At 41.4% G+C, this 22,339-nt stretch overlaps 2 protein-coding genes across 4 annotated transcripts; one reads left to right on the top strand and one right to left on the bottom strand.

The window, feature by feature from the left end:
* Positions 1-10,050: 10,050 nt before the first annotated feature.
* On the bottom strand, positions 10,051-12,105 carry htr1ab (5-hydroxytryptamine (serotonin) receptor 1A b). Its single transcript, XM_013268535.3, has one exon. The coding sequence runs from the start codon at positions 11,589-11,591 to the stop codon at positions 10,341-10,343; it is 1,251 nt and encodes a 416-aa protein (XP_013123989.1). The 5' UTR covers positions 11,592-12,105; the 3' UTR covers positions 10,051-10,340.
* A 1,310-nt stretch (positions 12,106-13,415) lies between these two features.
* LOC100705033 (E3 ubiquitin-protein ligase RNF180) lies at positions 13,416-22,300 on the top strand. 3 transcript variants are annotated; one of them, XM_005470459.4, is made up of 8 exons: positions 13,416-13,787; positions 16,376-16,468; positions 16,917-17,012; positions 17,145-17,771; positions 18,530-18,658; positions 19,924-20,173; positions 20,268-20,366; positions 21,936-22,300. In XM_005470459.4, exons 2-8 carry the CDS (start codon positions 16,376-16,378, stop codon positions 22,130-22,132), a joined length of 1,491 nt encoding a protein of 496 aa, XP_005470516.1. In that variant the 5' UTR covers positions 13,416-13,787; the 3' UTR covers positions 22,133-22,300. The 3 variants fall into 3 exon arrangements, with proteins under 3 accessions (XP_005470516.1, XP_005470515.1, XP_025765068.1); XM_005470458.4 differs by lacking the exon at positions 13,416-13,787 and adding an exon at positions 14,764-14,915; XM_025909283.1 differs by lacking the exon at positions 13,416-13,787 and adding an exon at positions 15,035-15,173.
* The last annotated feature ends 39 nt before the right edge of the window (positions 22,301-22,339 follow it).

Raw genomic sequence — 22,339 nt, 5'->3', positions numbered from 1 at the left:
TTCCCTGCTTTTGACCGCGCTAGAGGGCCAGAGTCTCTGTACCAAGAGTGATAGCCAGCTTCGCGGTGTCAACGCAGGCCCCCCAGCGGGTCAGGAGATCAAGGCCGATGATGCACTGATCTTGGGTGTCAGCAAGCCAGAAGTCATGCACCAGCTCCAAATCCTTCACTCGGATCCGCAACGGTTTCTTCCCCCGCATGTCAGTTCTCTCCCCCGGCCTGGCAGGGCTGGTCCTCAACACAGCAGCTCAGGTAGAGTCCCTTGGGGTGTCCGACTAGGCCCGCCACCGTGCATCGTTCTTGGAGGGGGGCAGGAAGCTGAAGCGGTGGTCCCCTCGCTGTACCGCTCCCCCTCTCCTCCCCCTGAGGCCACATAGTTCTGGCCTTCGGGGCGGGCACCAGGCAGTCGCATGCCACGTGGCCAGGCTCATCGCACCGGTAGCAGCAGTCAGTCGGTCGACGGGGACGCCTCCAGGGCACCGAGGGCTGCGGCTGGCATATCCCCGCAACCTCCCCCTCACTGTCGCAGCCTGCAGCTCTGATTTGAGGGTAGCTTGTGGGGCGCAACTGCTGGTCAGGTCGAGAGGTGAGCACAAGTTCGGCCCTTTCAGCCTCAAGGAGCGCCTCACGGAGAGTCTGAGGCATGGCCAGGCGGACGTGTTGGCGTAGTCGCTCTGGGAAAGGTCCTCGCAGGAATGCATGCAGGCTAAGCTCCTCACGGGCTGCTGCTGGGAACTCTGGGTAGCCACGACGAGCATACAGCAACACATCCGCTGCAATGGTGCCCAGGCTCTCCCCCAGCCTATGGCTCCGGTTGGTCAGCTGCTCTCTGCTCTGATCAGTGGAGTGCCACTGCCCAAATCGCCTCTCGAGTGCTATGGTGAGGGCCTGGAGCTCATGCTGCTCTGACGGGGCTAGGTCAAGGAGTACCTGCAGTGCATCTCCTTCCAATGCTAGCGCTAGGTGTGTAGCAGCCTCTTCGTCGCTCCAGCCATTATGCCTCGCAGCTAACCGTACTTGTGAGAGGTAGGGCTCTAGCGGGGTTAGCCCGTTGTATTTCGGTACCTTAGCTGGCGTTGCAGGCATCACTGCTCGCTGTTGGGGGCCCGGCGTGTCGGTCGACAGAGGCAGCCCATGAAGCACTGTCCCAGTGTCGGTCACGACGGGCCGCTGCCGCGGTGCGCTCGCGCCGTCGGGACCCGTCGGGGGACTTACATGGCCGCTCGCTTGCTCTCTCTTCACTCGCCCACTTCCCAAGCAGCGAATGCTCTCCTCGACGGCTTGCTCCAGCCTCTGAGTGTCTCTCTCCATTCCGGCGAGGGTGAGCTATCCCACTTCTGACACCAATGTGGCGAGCTCAGTCACGGAGGAGACAAAGGTTTCTTGGGAGCACAGCCGTTTATTTCTCTCTGCACCAGAACACTGCCGCTACCTCACTGCTCCGCTCGGCAACCACACCACAACAACAAAAAAAGGCGCTCTCTCACCGGAAACACAGTCGCTGAGAGAGCGCGTCACTCGTCACCATAACAACATGACAACAAACACATAATTGTAATAACAGAACAAACCCCGAACAGCCCTGGCCCGCTACAATACAGTCATGTGTCGGGTCCTTTGCCCGCAGCCAGAAATCCACTTGGCAAAGCAACAGCTCGGTACTCTGTAAATAAAAGGCAGGAGATGACTTACGCTGGACAGCAAAACGCAGCGGGAGTATCCCTCAACTGTATTGTTTTCGTTACCTGTCCACAAGTTCGCGTCACACCCTAATAAATGTGGGTCAGTGGCGGTGAAGTCCACTACACTGTTCTCACAGGAACGCAATGTTTCCCACCTACAAGGGTGCAAATAACTGTAAATCTTTGCCAACAGCCAGAACTCAAGAGGTACATTTTTGTGTAACCTACCGTTCTAACAGAGGTTTAGGGGGACCCGCATCAGGCTTTCATAGAAAGAAATTAAAAACAGCTTGGACCAAGAACTCGCAGCTTCAGGTTTGCTAGAGAATACCTAACTATCCACACCTGAGTTTATGAAAGGGGCAAAGACCAGCTCCGCCCACCAGGGGCGGTTCCCAGACTCAGGTCTCACCTGTCACATAATGTTGGGGTTTTATGTAAGCACAAGAAAGGTATTATTGTAAAAAACAAGACACCCCCCATAACATTTTAGTTACAATATAATAATTGGTTAAAATGTTCTTATTGTTTAAATTTGTTATTTTCTTTGGTTGTTGTAAAATAATGTGTGTCCCAGTCTCCAATAAGACAGTGCTGGAAGGGTAGTTATTTCTCCATTATACCACAAGAGGGAGTATCCACTGAAATGAGCAGCTCTAGCGGGAGTAAATAAGCCCGGCCACTAACCATAATGCAGTGCGCCTAACAAGAGCTGTGTGAGACTGTACAAATGTGTAACAATGTGCTATGTCTATGCATTTGCAGACACAGTAAAGGCAAACTCACAAAGCTGCACTGGTTGCAATTCCTTTCAATCCAAGTGTGCAACATTTAGTCACCAGTTTTTTGAAGCTTGATCAGATCAGCTAATGCCAGCAATCTTTATTAGCAACCCGCATCCAAAGCTTTCAATACAATGTCAAAATAGCCACTAAATAAGGAACTAATAACACAGAAACAGGAGAGCGCTTGGCGTGAAAGCAAAACTAGCAATTTATCAGTTGATCTACAGTCCCACCCTCATCTATGGCAGTGTGGGTAGTGATCAGATGAATGAGATTGCCGATACAGCAGTGGAATTAGCTTCCTCCCTAGGGTGTATGGGCTCTCCCATGGCGATAAGGTGATTAACTCAGTCATTCAAGAGGATCTCAGAGTAGAGCTGCTACCACTTCCAATCAAAAATAACCAGTTTAGGTGGCTCTAACCAAGATGCTTCCTGGATGAGATGTTTCAGGCATATTTAACTGGGATGACCTCGAAACTCCTCTGAGTCCCCCCAGAAGAGCTGAAACGGGTGGCTGGGGAGAGTTAGGTCTGGATAGATGGATGGATGGATGGATGGATGGATGGATTGCTAAGGATTTGGACTAGGATTATGGTTAGGGTTGCAGTTCTCACTCATGGCAACTTAGAGGTGATAATAACACAGTCTGGATCCATTACAGGGAACTCAACATCAAGAGGTTGAGGGGAAAAAAAGATCATCACATACAACTCCACAGTTCTTACTGCTATTCCTTTATACACATAATTGTTACTTTTAACATCTTGTGCCTAATCTGCTGGAGATGAGATTGAACACCTGCTGAAGGTATCAAACAGCAAGACAACAAACAAAGAGCTTGTGTTTGATGTCAAACTTAAAATGGTGCCTGTGAAACCAAACAAAGTCACAGCGCTGACACCTGCTGAAGGTTCAGGAGGGTCAGACTGAGGGCGAACAGGCTCTAAGATTTATGAAAGGACTGAAGAGAGAGAGGAGCGAGCAGTGTCTGATTCAACGAAATGCAGAATAATACAGTGGTTTTGGCCTATAAATAGTTACAGACCATACCTTCTCTTAAATCACTACTTCTTACACATTTTCTTTTCTATTCTGAATACTGGGAAATTTAATCTTCAACAGCCTGTTAAGATTTGATAAATCAGGTAAAGATATTAGATACAATTTATCCTTTGCTTCAGTTCAGTTCAAATGCAGGATCGGAGCACTTAAATTCATTAAAACTTTGCTCCGGCCTCCAGTTGGCAAAGTTAAATTAATAAAGATGTACTCATAATGAGTCGTGACTTCATTACTGTTAGAGGAGCCCTGAGCTGCACACCGAACCATCACGACTTCACAGCAGAGGCTTCATTTGTTTACTTGCGCCTCCAGAAGAGACACTCGTGCATGACCAGGAATGTGTGTTTCACATGAACCCATCAACAGAAGCTTGATCACCAATGAAAGAGCAGCTACACGTTCAGAACTCTGTAACTGCACAGTGTGCTGCGATAAAAGAAGCGGGAGAGTATTATTTCTTACATTACACACTCCAAAAAAAAAAGAAAAATATTCTTCACACTGAATAAACATGATATAGTAAAATTGGGCAAAATGCATCTAAACATATAAAATCAAAGGTTCATTTATTTAAATAATTAATAATTAAGGAAAATGTGCAATAAATGTGTATAAACTGAATGTATACCAAAGTAAATTTAATTTGACCAGATTTAATTAAATGTAAGATTTCACATTGTACACACACACACACACACACACACACATTATTATTATTATTATTATTATTATTATTATTATTATTGTTATTATTATTAATATCATTATACAAATATACAAAGCTTGAAGATGGAAAACATGAAATTACTGCATCATCCACTTCCTCCATAAAGGTGTATGAGCTTCCCTCACAGAGACAGGATGATGAAGTTGTTATAACTTTTTTTAAAAGCTGTTGAGAACTTCACCTTGATGAGATGAAAGCATGTTTAATTCAGTTTAAAGAAAGCCCTTGGATGAGGAGTGAAGACATGTTATATATGCCTCCCCTACCCAAGATGACAGCTTTATTTATTATTAGACCTTGGTTTGCTAATGTTTCAGACTTGAGCCTGAAATGCTGGGGCGGGGCCTGAAGAGAGCGGTGTATAAACGAAACCCCGCAAACCTCAATGAAATAAAGCACTTTTGTAAAGAAGAGTGGGCTGAAATTCTACACAAGTAGAGGGAAGACTTATAAACTCATATAGAACAATTGCTTCAGATTTTACTGTGTGTAAATGCCTTTGACCTGCCAGGGTGGCAGATTACAATTGGTTTGGTAACATCTTATATATTTGCATGTTTCTTCTGCATTTGTACCTTTTCGAATAAGATCAATATTAAATCTATGATCAAAGGAAACAACGTAGACTGAGTTAATTTTGATTTTCTGATGTTTTCCAAAGAAAAAGTCATCCCATCAAAAAGTGTGAAAGCTGCTACACAACACATCTCATTATATATAGCTTATGTACTTGCTCTTTATGAGTGAAACTCATAACAGAAAAATTGAAGATAAGATTTGCAACAATGCTTTAAAAGTCTCAGTTCCTAGAAAAGACACTGAAAAAGATGAAGATTTATTTCCTATATAATGTATCTTGAAAAATCTACTGTGAGCCCTGTTCTGAGTTTAATGCCTCTTTTTCTGAGCTGAACTCGTTAACAACAGTTTCAAGAAAGGAAAATTCAATAGACGAGGAGGCTTTATTTCGCCTTTGCTTCCTGCGAGGTTGCGAAAACCCATAACGTAATTCCTTTGACAGCAGAACGCCACAGGCAGCCCAGCAGGGGAAACACGACGGAACAGTTCAAGAGCGTATGGATGAAATTTAATCCACACTCTTCACTTCCTCCAGTATGCAGGCTGATTTACAGCCAAGTGCACTTGGCTGCAGTCTCCGGAGGAAGTGCAGTAAACCAAGCTGGAGAACACACTAGCATCCAAACAGTGTTTCAGTGGCTTTGCTTCTGTCCTGCACATTTTTAAGTGACCACTCAGGGAAAAGTTTAATGCTTTGCTCAGCAGGTTTTGGGAAGCTGCTGCTGGTGGTGTTTTGAGAAATGACCTCTAAGAGATGATGACAAATGTGACTAATATGTTCATTCAGATGGGGAAACCTTGAGCAGCTGGCTGTCAAGAAAAAAGTCTTTGTTGGAATTAAGATGACAAAGTTTGAAAGTTATTAGGACACACAAATCTGATGCCTCACTGTGAAGAGAAAAGATTAAGCATTATGAAAGACTAAAAATACTTCTTTATTTTTGATTTCCCCATTGCTGTATATTTATGAATTAAGTAGGTACTTTATAGAACTTTGGGTTTGTTTCTTAGAGAATTGCCTAAAGGAGTGATTCCTACTTCCCGTTATGCATCTTAATAGCATTTTTCTCTTCATTACTACCTACTAAAACCCCACATCAATCAAACTCTGTGAGACTGTCCTAGTTTTAAAACATTTCTGCAACACTTCCAGGACTTGTCTTTAGATTTATGAAGTTTTATGTTAAAATAATTCAAAGTAAGAATGTTAAAAAGGTTTTGAAACTTTTCCAACTTCACTATACCGGCAAACATCATATCCTGTCACCTGTCAATCTGCTGGACACAAACGCCATCCTTTTGACCTGCTAGTCCTTTTACCTAAGTACTCCATATATATTGAAAAAGGGTATTTCACTAGCTGGGCCCACGTCCTCATTTTAGTTTTGACAGCGTTTTAGTAGGTAAAAGTGAATGCTTTGACATGAATTGAGCTGCGGTTTGGGGAAGGCCTCCAAGGGGACTGGCGATGGCTCCCGGGCCTGGCAGATCCACATGTACTAAATAGAAGTGAAGAAGTTGAAGAATGGAGAAGAAGGAGGGAGGGAAGGTGGGGCACGTAAACGAGAATGATCGGCTTGCAGAACTGGGGGAACCTATATACATAACAGCCGGAAGGAGCGTGTTTGGAGACGTGGTCCTGCTCCTGAAATTCATACATTCATAATCTCCAATCTGTCACTAGAATGTATGTTTGTGTTACACTACACCATGTATTGCTATCTTTAAAGAAATGTTAATACTGAGATGGTGGTGCATTAGTGACATAAGTTGATGTTATCATAAATTAGTGAATCCTTTCAGAAGCATGAATGTAGTGTAATATGATTTTTTTTCAAACAGTATTTTAAAAAACCCATTTTTTGTTTTGTTAGTCCTTTTTGTGCGATTTCTCCCATTTCTCTGTATTTTACTGGTATGCAAAGTCCTCTGCTTTAGTCAAGGTGTAATCTATCAGAAGCATCTTCAATCCACTGGGATTCTGGAGGCTCTGTTGCTAAAATAAATAGTAATAATCATTAATTTAAAATATATATATATGATTAAAATATATATATAATTTTGGGGGGTATTCATATGGAAAAATAAAAAAGCCAATCTTTGTGTCAGTTTAGATAATCTCTTTTGGACACAGTTGGAATTATAACATTATCTCCTCACATATTTAAACTGTGGCACAGCAAAAAAGCCACAAAACCACATTAATTTTTGGCTCAATGTGTAAGAGAGCATCAATTCTCGTAATTCGTTTTTTTTAGCCAGAAAATAAATTCGACATGTAAACTTGCAAAGAGTTTGAAAATATTTTGCATCATCCAAACTCATGATGAGAATTCTCTTGAAAACGTCCTTTGAAGAACTGAGCCATTAAGTCAGTGTGAACAAAGAAAATGAAAATCTCTACTGTATATCTGAGATGTTTTGTTAAAACATATGACTGGCCACTCTGTTAGGTACACCTGTTCAGCTGCTCCTTAACTTAGATATAATCAGCTAAATATGCATTTAGGCATGTAGCCATGGTCAAGATGACTTACTGGAGTTGAAACAGAGTAAAAAAAAGCTTTTCTGATGACAGAGGAGAATGCCCAGACTGTGTCCAGACTCAATCCAAAAAACATTTTCTGGATTGAGTCTGGATTTCTGCTGTGATGGTCACGTTGTTGGGTCATAATTTAGTGTAAACAACACAAAAGTGTGGATCCATCCCATCTTGTAGCACCAGTTTGCTGGTGGTGGTGGTGCACTATTTAAACACCACACCTGGGTGTTGTTGCTGACCATCTTTGTGCCTTTATGACCACACTGTACCCATCTCCTGGACTCTACTTCCTGCAGGATAACACACCATGTTACAGAGGTCAAATCATCTCAAACTGGTTTCTTGAGCATGACAATGAGTTCAGTAAAGCAGTTTGAAATGGCCTCCACAGCCACTAGATCTCAATCAAACAGAGCAACATGGTGGAACAGGATATTCAGGATGTCAATATGAACCAAACTCACTGAAGAATGTTTCCAGCACCTCGTTGAACTGCAATGAAAAATCATCAGTGGGTGTATATGTGGCTCTGTCATTGTCTGAGGTTTATAGAGAAAAAAACTGTTAAGTTCAAATAAAAGTTAAATTGGATTTGAAGCATCTTGAAACCTACATTTATATTGATTTAAGCTATTTATTTCAATTTCCATTCATTGAGCTCTTCCCTCTTTTTATTTTCTCTTAAACTGAGATTTTTCTTTAATGTCACTTTTTAACTTTCAGAGCTTGTTCCTTTCGAGTAATTGTTTTCATTTTATTGAAATAAGCTGCTGTAATTATGATTTCCCAACTTCTAGAAAAAATAAAGTATTTCTTTTTTGTTTGTTTGTTTGATTAGAAATGAGGAAGATTTCTGGAACTCTTATTGCTAGAAGAATTTAATGCATCACTTTTCAGCACCAACCAATAAATAAATAAAATAAAATAATACACCTGCTTATTGTGTGAGGCAGCAGGCAGCTGTGGGCCCCTCATACACACCTCCGTGTTCCTGTGTCGCAGCAGGCCTTTGATCAGGTAATTGCCCCTCGGCCGGAGTTTGCATCCCCCATATGTCTCTATGGCGACCACCTCTTCAGCATCCATCTGCGAGCCGCCTTCACACCTCTTTTAAGATGGACTTATATGTTATGAAGCCACAAGTGAAGTAACGCCTTTTCCACTTAAGCTGCAACCTATTTGTGAAATCTTACATATGATGATTGGTGTGTGTTTATTTTTTGTCTCCTCTTTCTGTGGGTTTCTCCATACATCCGGCACATGCAAAAAGCTCACACACACACACACACATACACACACACACACACACACACACACAATGGTGAAATACATTTTTTCAGACTGCAAAAAGGAGGCTTTTGTTTCATTCTGAACGCTTTGATGTAACACCCATACATGCATGACATGACATGATCAGAATGCAGGTAACGCTCATAAGGAGCCATCTGATGACTAAGGAGTCTGTGTGAAGATGCTGTGCGGAGGGTGACATGTTTCACATGGAAGGGATTAAATCCTGTAAGGAAGTGAGGTGTTTTTTTGACAGATTTAAATGCACAGCTGAGATTTGCCCCTTTAAATATTCATTTTTAAGACCACTTTCCTCTTTAATGCCTGCAGGATCACATTTCATTTCTATCCATTCCTGCTCTTGTAGAAAGAAATTCTCTAATTAGAGACACTCTTTCATCAATTAAAATATTCTCATTATATTTAGCATTAATTTTTGGCCACATTTCCCAGAAATTCAGTTTCATCTATCTAATTTCCTGTGGGATTGATGTTAATAAAGTATTCTCATTCTGATTTAAGATTTTTTTTTTTTTAATTTAATAAACACCAAATTTGCATGACTCTGTAATGAGTCAGCCTCCAATTGGTCAGCAATGGATGCAGAGGTAATTTAGTCACATTAGTCACAGACAGATGGATTTTAAAAAAAATCTATTCCACATGTGGAAGCTGCAAAGTCACATCCTTAACTGTTGACAGCTTCTGCTGGGAAAAGTGTCTCGTTATGCATCTTGCTTGAGGGCACTGCAGTAGATATTTTATGCCCTCATTTGCATGCGCATGCATAGGTAGTTTGCAGAAGCTGGGTGACAGTTATCACCAGAGACAATGAAAATCCTTCAGAAGTTGAAAGTTATGTTAATGTGACCAAATCCCTTTCTGTTTTGCTAATTGCCACATCATTGCATCCATTATTAAAGTATGTAATTACGGTGTAGCAGAGCAACATCATAGATAAATTTCATTGTCCATAATTTAATGTCCAAAAATAGTCGTTGTATTTTTAATTTTTTTTTTTACATTTTCTGAAATATATTTTTTTAATTTATTTAACAGACCCAACAAAAAGCTTCATATTCTTCTTCTTTCTTCTTTTTTTTTTTATACAGCAACAAATTACAACAACCATCCACTCAATGTTGTAATGTAAACCATCGGATTCAAATAGCCCTGAAATTTCGACAGGCACCTGAGGAAAGCATCAAATTTCTAAAAGCTGGAATCACTATATTATTGATTTTTTTATGCCTATTTGTTAATTTTCAATATCCACAGCTTAGCTACTGGAAACGTGGATTCACATCTCCCCCTCAATTCAATAAATTCTTCCTGGCCCAGAATTTAAAAGTGTTAAAATAACGACTACGTGGGGGGAAGTATTTAAAAAAATGTTTTTTTTTAATTGGACATCAAAGAACAGGATGAGCAACACGGAGCTTGAATCAAACGATCAGAGCTTTATCTATGCATAGGCTACAGACATCTCTGGAGATATTTAACGATGGTGATGAGCGGCAATAATCATTGTGAGCCCTCAGTTCTTGTTTCAGAACAATCTGTTCCCAGGCTGTTGGTCTCTTTTCACCTGGATGTCTCCAGATCAGCCCTCAGGGATCCGATGAGTCTATGGTGGTGTCCCGGGCGCACACGCACGCGCAAACTTGAACCATCACGGTCTGCAAAAGTGACACTTGATGATTTTCTTGAAAGCGCTCTGAAAGTCTTTGTTGAAGTACGCATAAATGATGGGGTTGAGTAAGGAGTTGGAGTAGCCCAGCCAGTTAATGACATCCTCCAGCCAGCGGGGCATGTAGCACGACTCCTGGCAGAAAGGCATGACCAGGGCGACGATGAAGAAAGGCAACCAGCAGAGGATGAACGTGCCCATGATGATGCCCAGAGTCTTCACCGTTTTGCGCTCCCGTGCCAGCGCTATCTTCCTCTTCGCTTCCGTCGCCTTCTCATGCCTGCTCTCGAAGAGCGGCACGGAGCTCGGAGTGTTGGGCAGCGGCAGGTTGCCTTTAGAGTTGCTGTGAACTTCGATGATCTCCAGAGACTCGCCGTCTTCCGCGTGTCTCACCGCGCCGTTGACGCTCGGCAGCGGCCGGGGCTCCACACTCCTTTTCCAGCTCTTGGCCTGCGTATCTCCTTGGACCTTTTTATGGAACAACGCGGGAGAGAGCGCCAGGCAGGAGTCGGACACTTTCTTCTTCTCCGTTTTACGCACCGTCCTCCTGATGCGGAACCGGGCCGCTTTGAATATCCGCCCGTATAAAACCAACATCAGAGTCAGTGGGATGTAAAAAGCCCCGAATGTGGAGTATATTGTGTACCAGGGGTCTTGCCTTATCTTACACTGCTTGGGGTTCGCCCTGTCCTCTGCCATGCTGCTGGGTTGTGAGCGCATGATCAGCATAGGCGGCACGGAGATGGAGAACCCTACCAGCCAAGTGACGCTTATGAGGACTGCGGCTCTCCTCGGGGTCCTCTTCTTCATATAGTCTATGGGCTCTGTTATGGCCCAGTATCTGTCCAGAGCGATGGCGCACAGGTGCAGGATGGACGACGTGCAGCAGAGCACATCCAGCGAGATGAAGATGTCGCACGGAATCTGCCCGAGAGTCCACCGATTCAAGACCTGGTAGAGCGCCGCCATGGGCAGCACCAGCACCGACACCATCAGGTCCGTGACGGCAAGAGAGCCGATCAAATAATTGGCCACATTCTGGAGAGAGCGCTCCAGCGCGATGGCTGCAACCACGCACGCGTTCCCAAATATTGCGCACAGGATGAGCGCGCCGAGCAGGAAGGATGTGACCACTTGATAGCTGAGTTTCACCTCCTCGTCTTCTGGTTGTGGAGCTTTGTTTGAAGAGTTGTCGAGTTGAAGCCAGGCGGTCGTGTTGTTTGTGCCCTCCATTGTTGGGCCACTTCGATGCCACTGGAGAAGTTTTATTCTGCAGAGCGCACGGCACGGGAAGACCGTGTAGAGCGCATAGCGGTCAGCTGAACTGCCGAGAAGTGCAGAGAGGCTGTAAACTGTGAGTGTCGGCTCCTGGCGAAGAATGATGCTGTGGTTTTATACCGGTGATGGAAAATGCGTCATTTCTGTGTGAGGCTGTAACAGAGGCATGGCTATGTCTGTTTAGTCCACAGCGCAGGCAGTGAAGGTGTAGGAGCAGTGAAACAAACACAGTGAACACTTTAATAATTTCATTTTATTCCGTGGTCTCTAGACTGCAAGTGGATTAAGTGTTTTTTGTTTATTAAAGTTGTACTGAAAAAAGTGGATTTGCTCATTTTTGCAAGGTCTAAAATTAAAATAAAATTTTAAAAATTTAAATCCATTTCAGTTATTGTTTCAACTCGATATGAGTTGATATGAAATATGTTTTCCTTCTTGTTTAATTCATTCGTATTTGGCCGTCGTCTGCTTTCAGCACCACGATCAGCGCAGTACAGTCAACCTGAGATGTCACACTGCCACCGGGCGTAGACTCACTGTCACAACACATAAACACTTATGACATTTTATTATCTTCAGCTTCGGACGCCTTTAACATAAAATAAAATAAGATTGTTGTATTAATATGACATTATATTATTTTCATTCAGTAGCTCAATGTTGAGAATGGAAAATATGGATACGTCAACAATATAACAAGTACTGCTTTGCTGCAGCTCCTCGAGCTTTAATGACAGCCTAAAATCTTTGAGTAATTCCATAATATTTCCTCTATTTGAGTTGGGGAAAAATATGCCATTAAGTTAAATAAATATTTACAAGTCATGAACATTTAGCTGGATCTTTGACAGACATAAACATTGGACAGCCAAATTCACTTTAACAGGGGAGCATTTTCCCTATAAATCACTTTGCTGTTCAATTAAAGGCAAAATTAAAAATTAAAGGCTTTTGTGTGTCCTGTTGAACTTACACACTTTGTCCACAAATCAGAGGTTATAAACTCAGATGCCCAACAGCAAAACTACATGCAAAACTGAGTGCAGTTCCTGTATAATTAATAAACTCATACAATGTGTCACTTTCACAGGTTACACAACATCAAGTAAACAAGAATAAACATCCTGCTTTTAACCATAAATGGCCTTAGTATACAACCATTTGCACTCACTGGCCATTTTATTAGGAACACACATGGCAGGAACGATGCTTTTACCCATGCAGACACGGTCAAGGTGACCACCTGAAGATCAAACTGAGCATCAGAATGGCCCATAAATGCAATTTAAGTGACTGTGAATTGTGGAAACGGTGTTTCTTAGGTGTACTAAGCTTGATCTGGTTGGTTTTGAGTTTTGTGGGTTTATGATTCTTTGGGGGTTTGAGTATTGATTTATGATCAAGCTTTCTATCATTTTTTCTTTTGAATTTGTTGTTATTGCTTCTTGCTTTTGAGTTTCTTTTTTTAGGCTTCTACTTCTTTGTTAATCGCTTGATGTGATGTTAGGTCTCTTTTGTGCCCATTCTGTCTCTGTGTTTTGTCCTTATTGTGTGTCACATGAAGTCAGCTTTGTCTCTTTGTTTACCTTTCTGTCTTTGTGTCAGGTTTTGTGGTTTGAGTCCGTGTCTCAGCATCAGCTTCTGTTTGATTTTGATAATCTCTTGTGATTTGTATTTAGTTCTTCTTCACTTGTCTCTTCTTCTGTGGATTAGCATCAGCTGTGCTCCCACCTGTTTCCTCTTACCTCATTACCTGGTGTGTAGTGTGTGAGTCTCCCCTTATCCTTTCTTACATCCTCCCTCTATGCTGTATGCTTCAGTTCTCTGTATTTTCAAGTTTTCCATGTGTTTTGCTCCGGCATTGCTCCATGTATGCCCCATTTCTAGGGTTTACAGGGAATGGTTCAAAAAAGAGAAAATGCTTTGTTCATGCAAGAGATTGGGGAAGAATGGCCAAATTGCTTCAAGCTGATGAGAAAAAAACAATAACTCATGTAACCACAGTATGCAGAAGAGTGTCTCTGAATCCACTCAAAGCTTGAACCGGATGAGCTACAGCAGTGGCCAGCTAAGGACAGGAAAGTGAGGCTTTAAAACTGGAACGTGTTGCATCACCTGCTCTGTTGAGTCTTCTGCTGGGACATTCACAGGGTAGGTCAGAATTTTGCATCAACAACATGAAAGCATGAATCCATGCTGCCTTCTATTACAGCTCCGCGCTGGAGATGATGACGTATTTTCTCAGCATAATTTGGGCACTTATGAAGAATAAGAGGGTAGCATAGTATGCAAAGGAGAGAGATTTTTTCAATCTGCACAAGTGGATTAATGAAGTCACCACATACGAGAACAGTTGGAGTCACAGACCAAGTGCAGAAATTCACAGAAATTTCCTTCTCTTTTTTTTTTTTTTTTTTAATCAAAAAAGGAAACTAGTATTTCTCAAAATCTGATTTCCATAGTCGGCATCCTCAGTCACACTCTTTTCCTCTATTGCTGCTGCTGGACTAAGCTTGATCGTTGTGTGCACTGTAGTGTGGTCATCACCAAACTGTAAGAATCCCTATTTTTTTTTTTACTCATATTAGTTGATTTCATCTCAGGGCACGCAATGACCTTACTGGACTCCCAAGACCAACCCATAAGAGAAACATAACACTGTATTTAGCTATTAAACACAATCAGTTTTGTTTTTTTGATTTACAAATTAAATAAATTGTTAAAGAATAAATTAACATCCTGCAAGTCTGGTAACTGCTTATTTTTTTCCTCAGGCTCAGAGTACAGGTACAATAATAACACCACTTTTGAAAGTGTGTCATAATATAAAAAACGTCAGTAAACTTGTCTTTCAGTGACTCAGGCAACTAGTAATATTTTTTAACGAAACTAAAAGATACTTCAACTAAAGATCTGTCCTCTGTATTTTCTGTTTTTCTTATTTTTTTTTTTAGGTTTTCAAGTTCTCAGTTAATTTTATTCAAGTCTAGTATTTATTTGGACAGTATTTAACTAATAGCTCTTTTCACACGTGTTTTTTGTTTTTAGTTTAGTTTTAGTTAACTACAATAACTTTGCTCAAGCTTAATAAACACTGAAGTTGAAGCGACAGCAGAGACCTGCTGTGCTTTTCTTTACGGTCCTTTTTGGCCCAATAGACGTCCCGTTGAGCGCTTTTCATGACGTCACCGAGCTATTTAAACTCCGAAAGCCGAGAAATACTTTACTTTGTTTTCGTAGCGTACCCGTGTTTACCTAACAAAGATGTCCATCTTAAAGGTAAGCTTAGTTTATAACAGTTGTCGAAATGTTCTTCGTTGTATTTAATCCGAAGCCGCTGTCGGTTAATACGGCTCAGTAGCTAACTAGCGGCACATTTTGTTGTTTTATTTGAATTTTTTACTTTATATGTTGCTCCTATGTCACTGAAACTGTTAACTTTAAAGCGAACGTTAAGCGAAAAGAGAAATGACCCGTAATGTTACCCTCGTAGTTTAAACATCGATGGTGAGAAGTTTGGGTGTCCCAGGCTGACTGGTGAGCTTTTTGTTGCCGTTCACAGACCCGTTATTTTCATGTGTGTTGTGCACGCCAGCGTGCTTGTAGAGTATCCTTTCTTCTTTTAGCGACTATTTAAAGGTTCTTTGGAGCCGCAAAACACATGTAAGCGTTAAAAAATAACGTTCAATAAGAAATACTTACTACCACTAAAGTTTGGAAATTGCTGTGGTACAGCAGCCAAAACATAAAAAAGCCATGGCTCAATATAGCAAACATTATAACAGAGCTACATAAAATAAAAAAAAATAAAATAAAAAATACACTAAAGGTCATTTATACAAGAGCTAAATAAACACCTCTAAATAAGACACAATAAGGAGCTAAAATCTAGCATAAGCAGCAGTTATTGTGCTATGAGGTGGTAAAGATACTTTATGTAGTTTTCAACTTCATGTCCAGTAGGTGGTGTGGGTTATTAGAATCAATAGCTGTTCATCACCACACCCACATTCCTTTTGATCACCTCTTTGTCAGCTGATGGAGGAATCCATTTCATCCATGTGACAATAAAAGTGTTTTGATTTTTGAAACATCTCCCATCCAGGATTCAGCACATTGCTTCTCAGCGCTCAGATTAACGTCCCTGTCGATCCAAAAAGTCCTGAAAGTCAGTGAAGTCGCACAGGTTTAACTTTAGTTAACTGTAAAACCCTTGTTCATCCATATTATTGTCCAAATGCTTAACAATCCTCTAAGCAAGTTTAACTTTGAACCTTCAATACCAAACTGTAATAACCATGTATTTGCTGCAAATTAAAGATGATTTATTTTTTATCATCAAAATGAAACGGCTGTGGACCAGATGTAAAGCCTATATCTATTTGCATACTTCCAAAGGGAGTAGCTTTAAATTGATTTGAGCCACTTCAGATCCTATCTGGATCCACATCAGCAAGCGATTGAACTAATTGATTTCCAGCCTCCAACTTTTGACCCAGAAATCTCTGTACATGTGGTTTTCCTAATGCCTATAGAGCATCTGGAGGAGAGGAGAAGGACTCCTCAAACAACCAATTGTTTGTATTCACAGCTGATTATTCCAGCTGACTGTCAGTTTGAATATCCAAATATTTTTGTCATTAGTTTTGTTTTGGGTTTTTTTTTCCTTTATTTGAGAGCGAGAACCAGTGCAGGTGAGTTCATCATTGTGTATTGACAGCCTTTGTCATCATGAACAGATGGAGGACCCACTGCAGGAAAGTATGGAGAGATCCGTGCTGCGCTGCAGGAAGTGTCGGAAAAGCGTCATAGACTCAACATGTTTGTTCACGGTAACAGTTCATTTTTCAATCCTGAATGTGTTTTCTTTAAATAACTTGATAGTTTACTTTAGGAGATGTTTTATGGTATTTGGTTGGGAAATTAATGTGTGATGGAAGCTAAAACAAAAGGCATAAAAAAGCAAATTTGGCCCTCTTTAATGCTGCTTCAGTTTATTGAGGGTTATGGACAAGACCTCAGACTAATAGAGCTCTAGTCCACAGATGTACAGAGGAGTTCATGGTTGACTCAATAACTGCAAGGTGCTCAGGTCTGCAAAACAAGTTAAGTCATCACCTCCTCTATCACTGGACTGTAGAAAGTCGTGTGAAAACATCCTTTCTCACATGGCACTAACTGGTTATCAGTACCTGATAAGCTGTTTTTTCATGGAAACTGTCTCAGCTGTGTGTGGTTTTTTTTTTTTGTTTGTTTTTTTGTTTTTTTGCTTTGGAGCAGATTCCAGCTGCAGATGAAGCCTCTGCTGATGTTTGCAGTATTTGGCACCTCGATGTTGACACACTGCCAGAGTGGATTTTGACCTCAGTTCACCAAGTAAGTGTGACCAGTGTGAACAAGGATAATGTGTCAACAGTTTTGTAAAGTTGCATTCACTGTTAGTACTGGAAGAGAAGCAAGAAACTAAAAAAAGTTCATCATTAAGCTTTGTTCCTTTGGTGTTCCCAGACCCAGTGGACTGCTGGGAAACTAAACTGCCAGAATTGTAGAGCTCGCCTGGGTGGCTTCAACTTCATTAATCACAGTCAGTGTCCCTGTGGCACTGACGCCTCCATTCACTTCAGCAAAAGCCGCCTGGATTACGACCACAAGCACTCCATCCTGATCGTCCAGCCTTTAAGGTCGAGGCTCACTGGGGGACAGATGGATGTTTCTCAGAATCACCAGGAGATGGCTGACTTTAACACGACTACACTGGATAGATTTCAGGATAACTGTGCTGCTGCATTGCCTCTTGAGAGTCCTATTCAGGCCTCAAATCCACAAACTGATGCAAGAACTCCTGTCGAAAGAGAAAATTCTCTCTGGGAGAGTGTGCCAGCTTCCGGTGGTCGTGATTTTTACCCTGTTGTCGTCTCACATCCTGCAAGCCAGCAGCTTCACACAGATGGTGAAGCCTCATCTGTTTCTGAGGGTACGCAGCCGCCTCTGGATCAGCAGCTCCTGCAAACTGAGGAGGATGTCGAGTCTTCTGGAGAGACTGCAGCTCTCTGCGACGAGGTTTCTGATCCTACTCTGTTTCTCAGAAGGAGATGGATCTCTGACAGTGTCTCTGATCATGATGAAGAACCAGTGGTATGTTCTCTCTTTTTTTTTTTTTTTTTTTTTTTCTTTGTTGATTTATTGTAAACAGTCTTTAACCTGCTAGACCACATGATGTCTGATTACGAGTGAGTAGAGAGTAGTAAAAGTAATGGTCAAGTGAATTCTCCACGATTCTTTTAGTGATTTTCATCCCAAAACCACACTTAGTATTTCCAGTGTTCAGAATGCATCTGAATTTGGGAGGGGGGAGCGAAACCTTGCCATGTTTATTTCCCATTTTCAGTCTAGCCTAGCAGCCAAGAGAGTGTAAGGGCACGGTTAACCTCATTCTCATACAGCAATGTATGCTGTAGCCTACCATAGCTGGTGGGCAGATATCTACCAAACTGGGCAGCACACTGGTCCAATAGGTTTGTCACCTACAGCAAGAAGGTCCTGGTTTCAAATCCACTGATTGGGACCTCTGTGTGAGGTTTGCATGATGTCCCCATGTCTGTGTGCTCTGGCTTCCTCCCACACGCCATAGACCGGCACGTTGGGTTAAACTGTGATCCTAACTTGGCTGTAAGTGAATGTGAGTGCAGCTGGTTGTTTTTCTCTCAGAGTTAGCTCTGTGACAGATTGATGACCCTGTGTTCCCAACATCTTGTCCCATGATAGCTTGAAAAGGCTCCAGCCCAAACTTGTGGTTAAAGTGTCTGCTTGCATACCAGTGAAGAAACATTTCAGTAGCTGGTAGATTTTGTTTGAGCTGCTAAATAAGTGACATATGTGTGTTATTTTCTCAGCCTCCAACCTCTGTGGGCTCCCCACCCTCAAACAGCCTTAGCAAAAGAGAGAAGAATCATCTGAAGAGTATGAGGCGGAAACAAAGGAGGAGAGAGAGATGGCTGCAACACCAGAAGGAGAAAGCACTGGTGAGAGAGCAAAGTTCACACTGAGTTAGTGTCAGTATGAAGGATGCAATCAAGTGGCAGCTGCTGTGGCTGAAAAAGGAAGCCAACATAGAAATGCTGAAAACTGTAGCTTCTCCAATGATTCCTTGATTTTAGCTCAAAAAGCAAGACAGTCACCATTATCATGATAAAATCCCTCAAAACGTTACAGCATTAAAAATATATTTGGCACAGAAAGGGGACTTTGGCCTCTGTGGGTAGTTTTCCCTTCGTGACAACTCTATTTTAAGACTGAAACTTGAGTTTGTGGCTGCTTTATCTTATTTTATTGTATTTTTTTTTTTTTACTTTTTATTTTGTACTTTTTTCCAAATTTATAGTACATACAAACAAAAATAAGAGAAAGGAACACAAAAGAAACAAACAGAATGAAACAAACATAATCTGTGGGGTGAAGAACAAACAAATTATACACATGTAAAGAGAGGGGGGACTCCTGCCAGCCGGGGTATGCCCAAAGTACCGTCCTATCGATCCCATCCCAAAAACACCATCCACCCCACCCCTTACATCCACACAAAGACAGCGCAACAGGGCCCGATGTCTGGTCCTCTCCGCGACAGGTCCAGTTCCATCCGCAGTCATAACATATTTGAACCCAGAGCGGGAAATATCAGGGCCCCGTTCTCTCAGGGCCCATGTGGCTGCTTTATTTGATGAGGCTGTAAGCTGTCAGCGGGGTTTCAACTCTGTGTTTGTATGTTGACTTTTAGAAGCGTTTTAATAAAAAGATCTGATTTGGCTTGCTGTGTACAGATGGAAGGCCAAATGCATGAAGGCTGTGCTTCAGTTGTGGTTAGCAAAACTCTGGTTTCCCTGTGATCTGCAAAAGTCTGTGAACTGAAGCGACATGGTAAAGAAGAGTGTGCCAAAATTCCTCCACAATGATGTGAGAGACTGAGTCATCCAGAAAATCATTACTTAAAGTTCCTGTTAAAGGTAGTTCTAGATTGCTGTTGAATCATGGGGTGTAGTTTTTCAAGTGACTGTCTGGAGTCCTGTGAAAACTTCAAACATAACTGTATCCGTAAGTGTAGAAAAGCACTATATAAGAACCAGTGCAGTTACATATGCATGTATTTTAAATAATGAGCAGGACTTAAATTATTATAGATAGAAGATCCAAAATGTAATTTGGGGAGTTTCTCCTCCAAAAGTATGCTTTTAGAAGCATTTTTTCCCTCCGCTGTTTGGGACCAGAAAATAAAAACTCTGTTTATGTCCAGGCTGAACGTGTGAGAGTTTTGCTGCTGGATGATGAGGACGATGAGGAGGAGGAGGAGGTGCACCAGGAGGACAGGGAGAACCTCACCTGTGCCGTCTGTCTAGATGTCTACTTCAGTCCTCACAGAAGTCAGGCCTGTGGTCACATATTCTGCGAGCCATGTCTTCGCGCGCACGCCATGAACTGCGGAATGGACAAGACCACCTGCCCTCTCTGCCGGGATGTCATCTTATACACCAACTTACAAACCGGTATGTTAATTAGCTGGATCTTTCTGATCAGAATAGGAAAACATTTTCTTCAAACATGTTCTTTATTTGTCCCCTGTTCTGTCGTCTTCTTCAGAGCTTGATCAAAGGGCAAAAACCCTTTTCCCAAAACTTTACAAGGCTCGCAAGCGTGAATTTGAGGCTTCCCCGTGTGCGTCATGGCCTCTGCCTGAAGGTGAGAAGCTTTGCTGTTTAGTTTCATTTGTTTCTATTTGACTAGGAAGTGTTTCCATTGTAATATTGTGACAGAAAAGTCTGGATTATCCCGTTTCTGTGAAGGGTGACAAAAGCAAAAATCTCCTTGCTTTAGTGTCTGTAGGGTATTTTTTTTTTTTTTTTTTTTTTTTCTTTACACAGCTGTATGTAAACTGCTAAAACAATAACTGAAACTGGAGTTAAAATCAATATAGTTTGCAACACAGGCAGAGCATTCTTCCACTTAAAAGCTTTTAGTCTCTTACTGTGGATTGATAATTCAATTCAGTTTTATTTATACAGCACCAAATCACAACAGCAGTCACCCCAAGCTGCTATATATCGTAAAACAGACCCTACAATAATACTGCCTGTGATAACTGTGTTCAATCGGTGTGCTTTTGACAACCAGAGAAAGAAGCATCAGAACTTAACGTTTTGGAATGGGACCACTTTTGATTTGACAACAGATATTTATGTCTTTGGGAAATATATTTTCTTATTTCTTCAAATGTAACATACTTATGTACACGTAGGAGGAGACGACACAAACTGAACAGTGTGTGGAGCAGTCTGAAGCCTGAGCCTCTGGTTTCTCGATCGGGGCATAAAACCATAATTTTGTTTGTTTTGAGATCACGGTTCTTTACTACTGTTATGCTCTTTTCTTTTTTCTCTTTTTTTCTTTTTTTTTTTTTTTTTTTTTTTTTTCCCCTTGAACTTTAATTAAAATTTAAATGAAATCTCAAAACTTCAATAAATAAATGAACTAAACCTTTCACAGCAGCCTGGCAGCGAGTAAATCTGGACTTTCATGGAGAAGCGAGTAAAAGAAAAGTTTGCTGAAAGACAAAGGAGTAAATTATTGAACAGAATACAGTTCGGTTCAGTCATGTTGTTTTAATACTTGTTATAAGTCCAAATTAATTACTCGGATAACCTCTGTTATTTTTGAATATTCAGACATGCCATGTCTAATGTGAGTATCTAACACTGCAACAGTAGTATAACCTAAAATAAGGAAAAAACCTGAGTCCCATTTTTAAAAAAAGAAAAAAAAAAAAGAAGACCTTGAATCCTTTATGTAGAGCTCCTTATGTTATTACAGATCAAAAGTAAAGGAAATGAACTGATGAGGGAACTCGTCACAACTGAAAGTTGTGAATAGACTCATGCAGAATTGCCGGATGAAGGTTTCTGGCTGAGGAAACGATGAGTAGTGTGTTTATCTGCCAACTGAATTGCATATTTTCATATGTTTGTGGTCATCTAAAAGCTAATCATTGTTTTACAGGTTTAATGTTCTTCCACTTTATTCATCCCGAGGGAAATTTTAAAGTATGATCAATCAATCAAATTCTGCTCTTACCAAAGGTTTTCATGTGTTTGGAGTAGTTTTGATTTAAAAAATGTAACACTTTGGAAAATATGAAACTTGTGTTTCTGTTGTTTAAAAGAATAACATTTCGAACCTCTGCACAAATGACAACATTACACACAAATTTTGATTGGTCACTAAACGTGGAACATTTCATGTCTTCCTCATTAGGTGTCAGCGACGAAGATTTTCCCGTGCTTCATTTTTACGGAGTGCAATCGGACCACATTTCGTTCAAGATATTTTTTGTTATCAGCTACATCCTGTGCTGTTTCCTGGTTCTAGCGTTCCTCTGGTTTGTCCTATTCTTCTACTGTTTTAGACCTTATGGTCCAATTCCATCATGTTTTGCAGGTTACGCTTGTTGAATCGCATGTCTGATGTTAATACTGTCTGGGAATACCTCGGAAACAACAGAGGGCATGTGAGACATTTGTGATTAGGGATTAATAACTACCTAATTACTTTAAAAATGTTCAGTCTGATGATATTTCTTTGTTTGTTTTTTGGTCCTGCTAACACAGCAAAGCACAGAACTGCAAAACTGAGCTTCTTGTGCCATGTTCACTAAGGTC

Source organism: Oreochromis niloticus, linkage group LG7 (assembly GCF_001858045.2).
Source record: "Oreochromis niloticus isolate F11D_XX linkage group LG7, O_niloticus_UMD_NMBU, whole genome shotgun sequence".
Taxonomy (NCBI): Eukaryota; Metazoa; Chordata; class Actinopteri; order Cichliformes; family Cichlidae; genus Oreochromis; species Oreochromis niloticus.
The sequence above is the reverse complement of the archived record's forward strand: the minus strand, read 5'-3'. Positions and strand labels throughout refer to the sequence as shown.

What these genes read in the sequence shown, in the direction of transcription:
- htr1ab (XM_013268535.3), bottom strand. Translation starts at nt 11,591, where the DNA reads ATGGAGGGCACAAACAACACGACCGCCTGGCTTCAACTCGACAACTCT.
- LOC100705033 (XM_005470458.4), top strand. An exon ending in ACCAGAAGGAGAAAGCACTG is followed by an intron (nt 18,659 to 19,923) that starts GTGAGAGAGCAA and finishes GTTTATGTCCAG; the next exon opens with GCTGAACGTGTGAGAGTTTT. An exon ending in ATACACCAACTTACAAACCG is followed by an intron (nt 20,174 to 20,267) that starts GTATGTTAATTA and finishes CGTCTTCTTCAG; the next exon opens with AGCTTGATCAAAGGGCAAAA.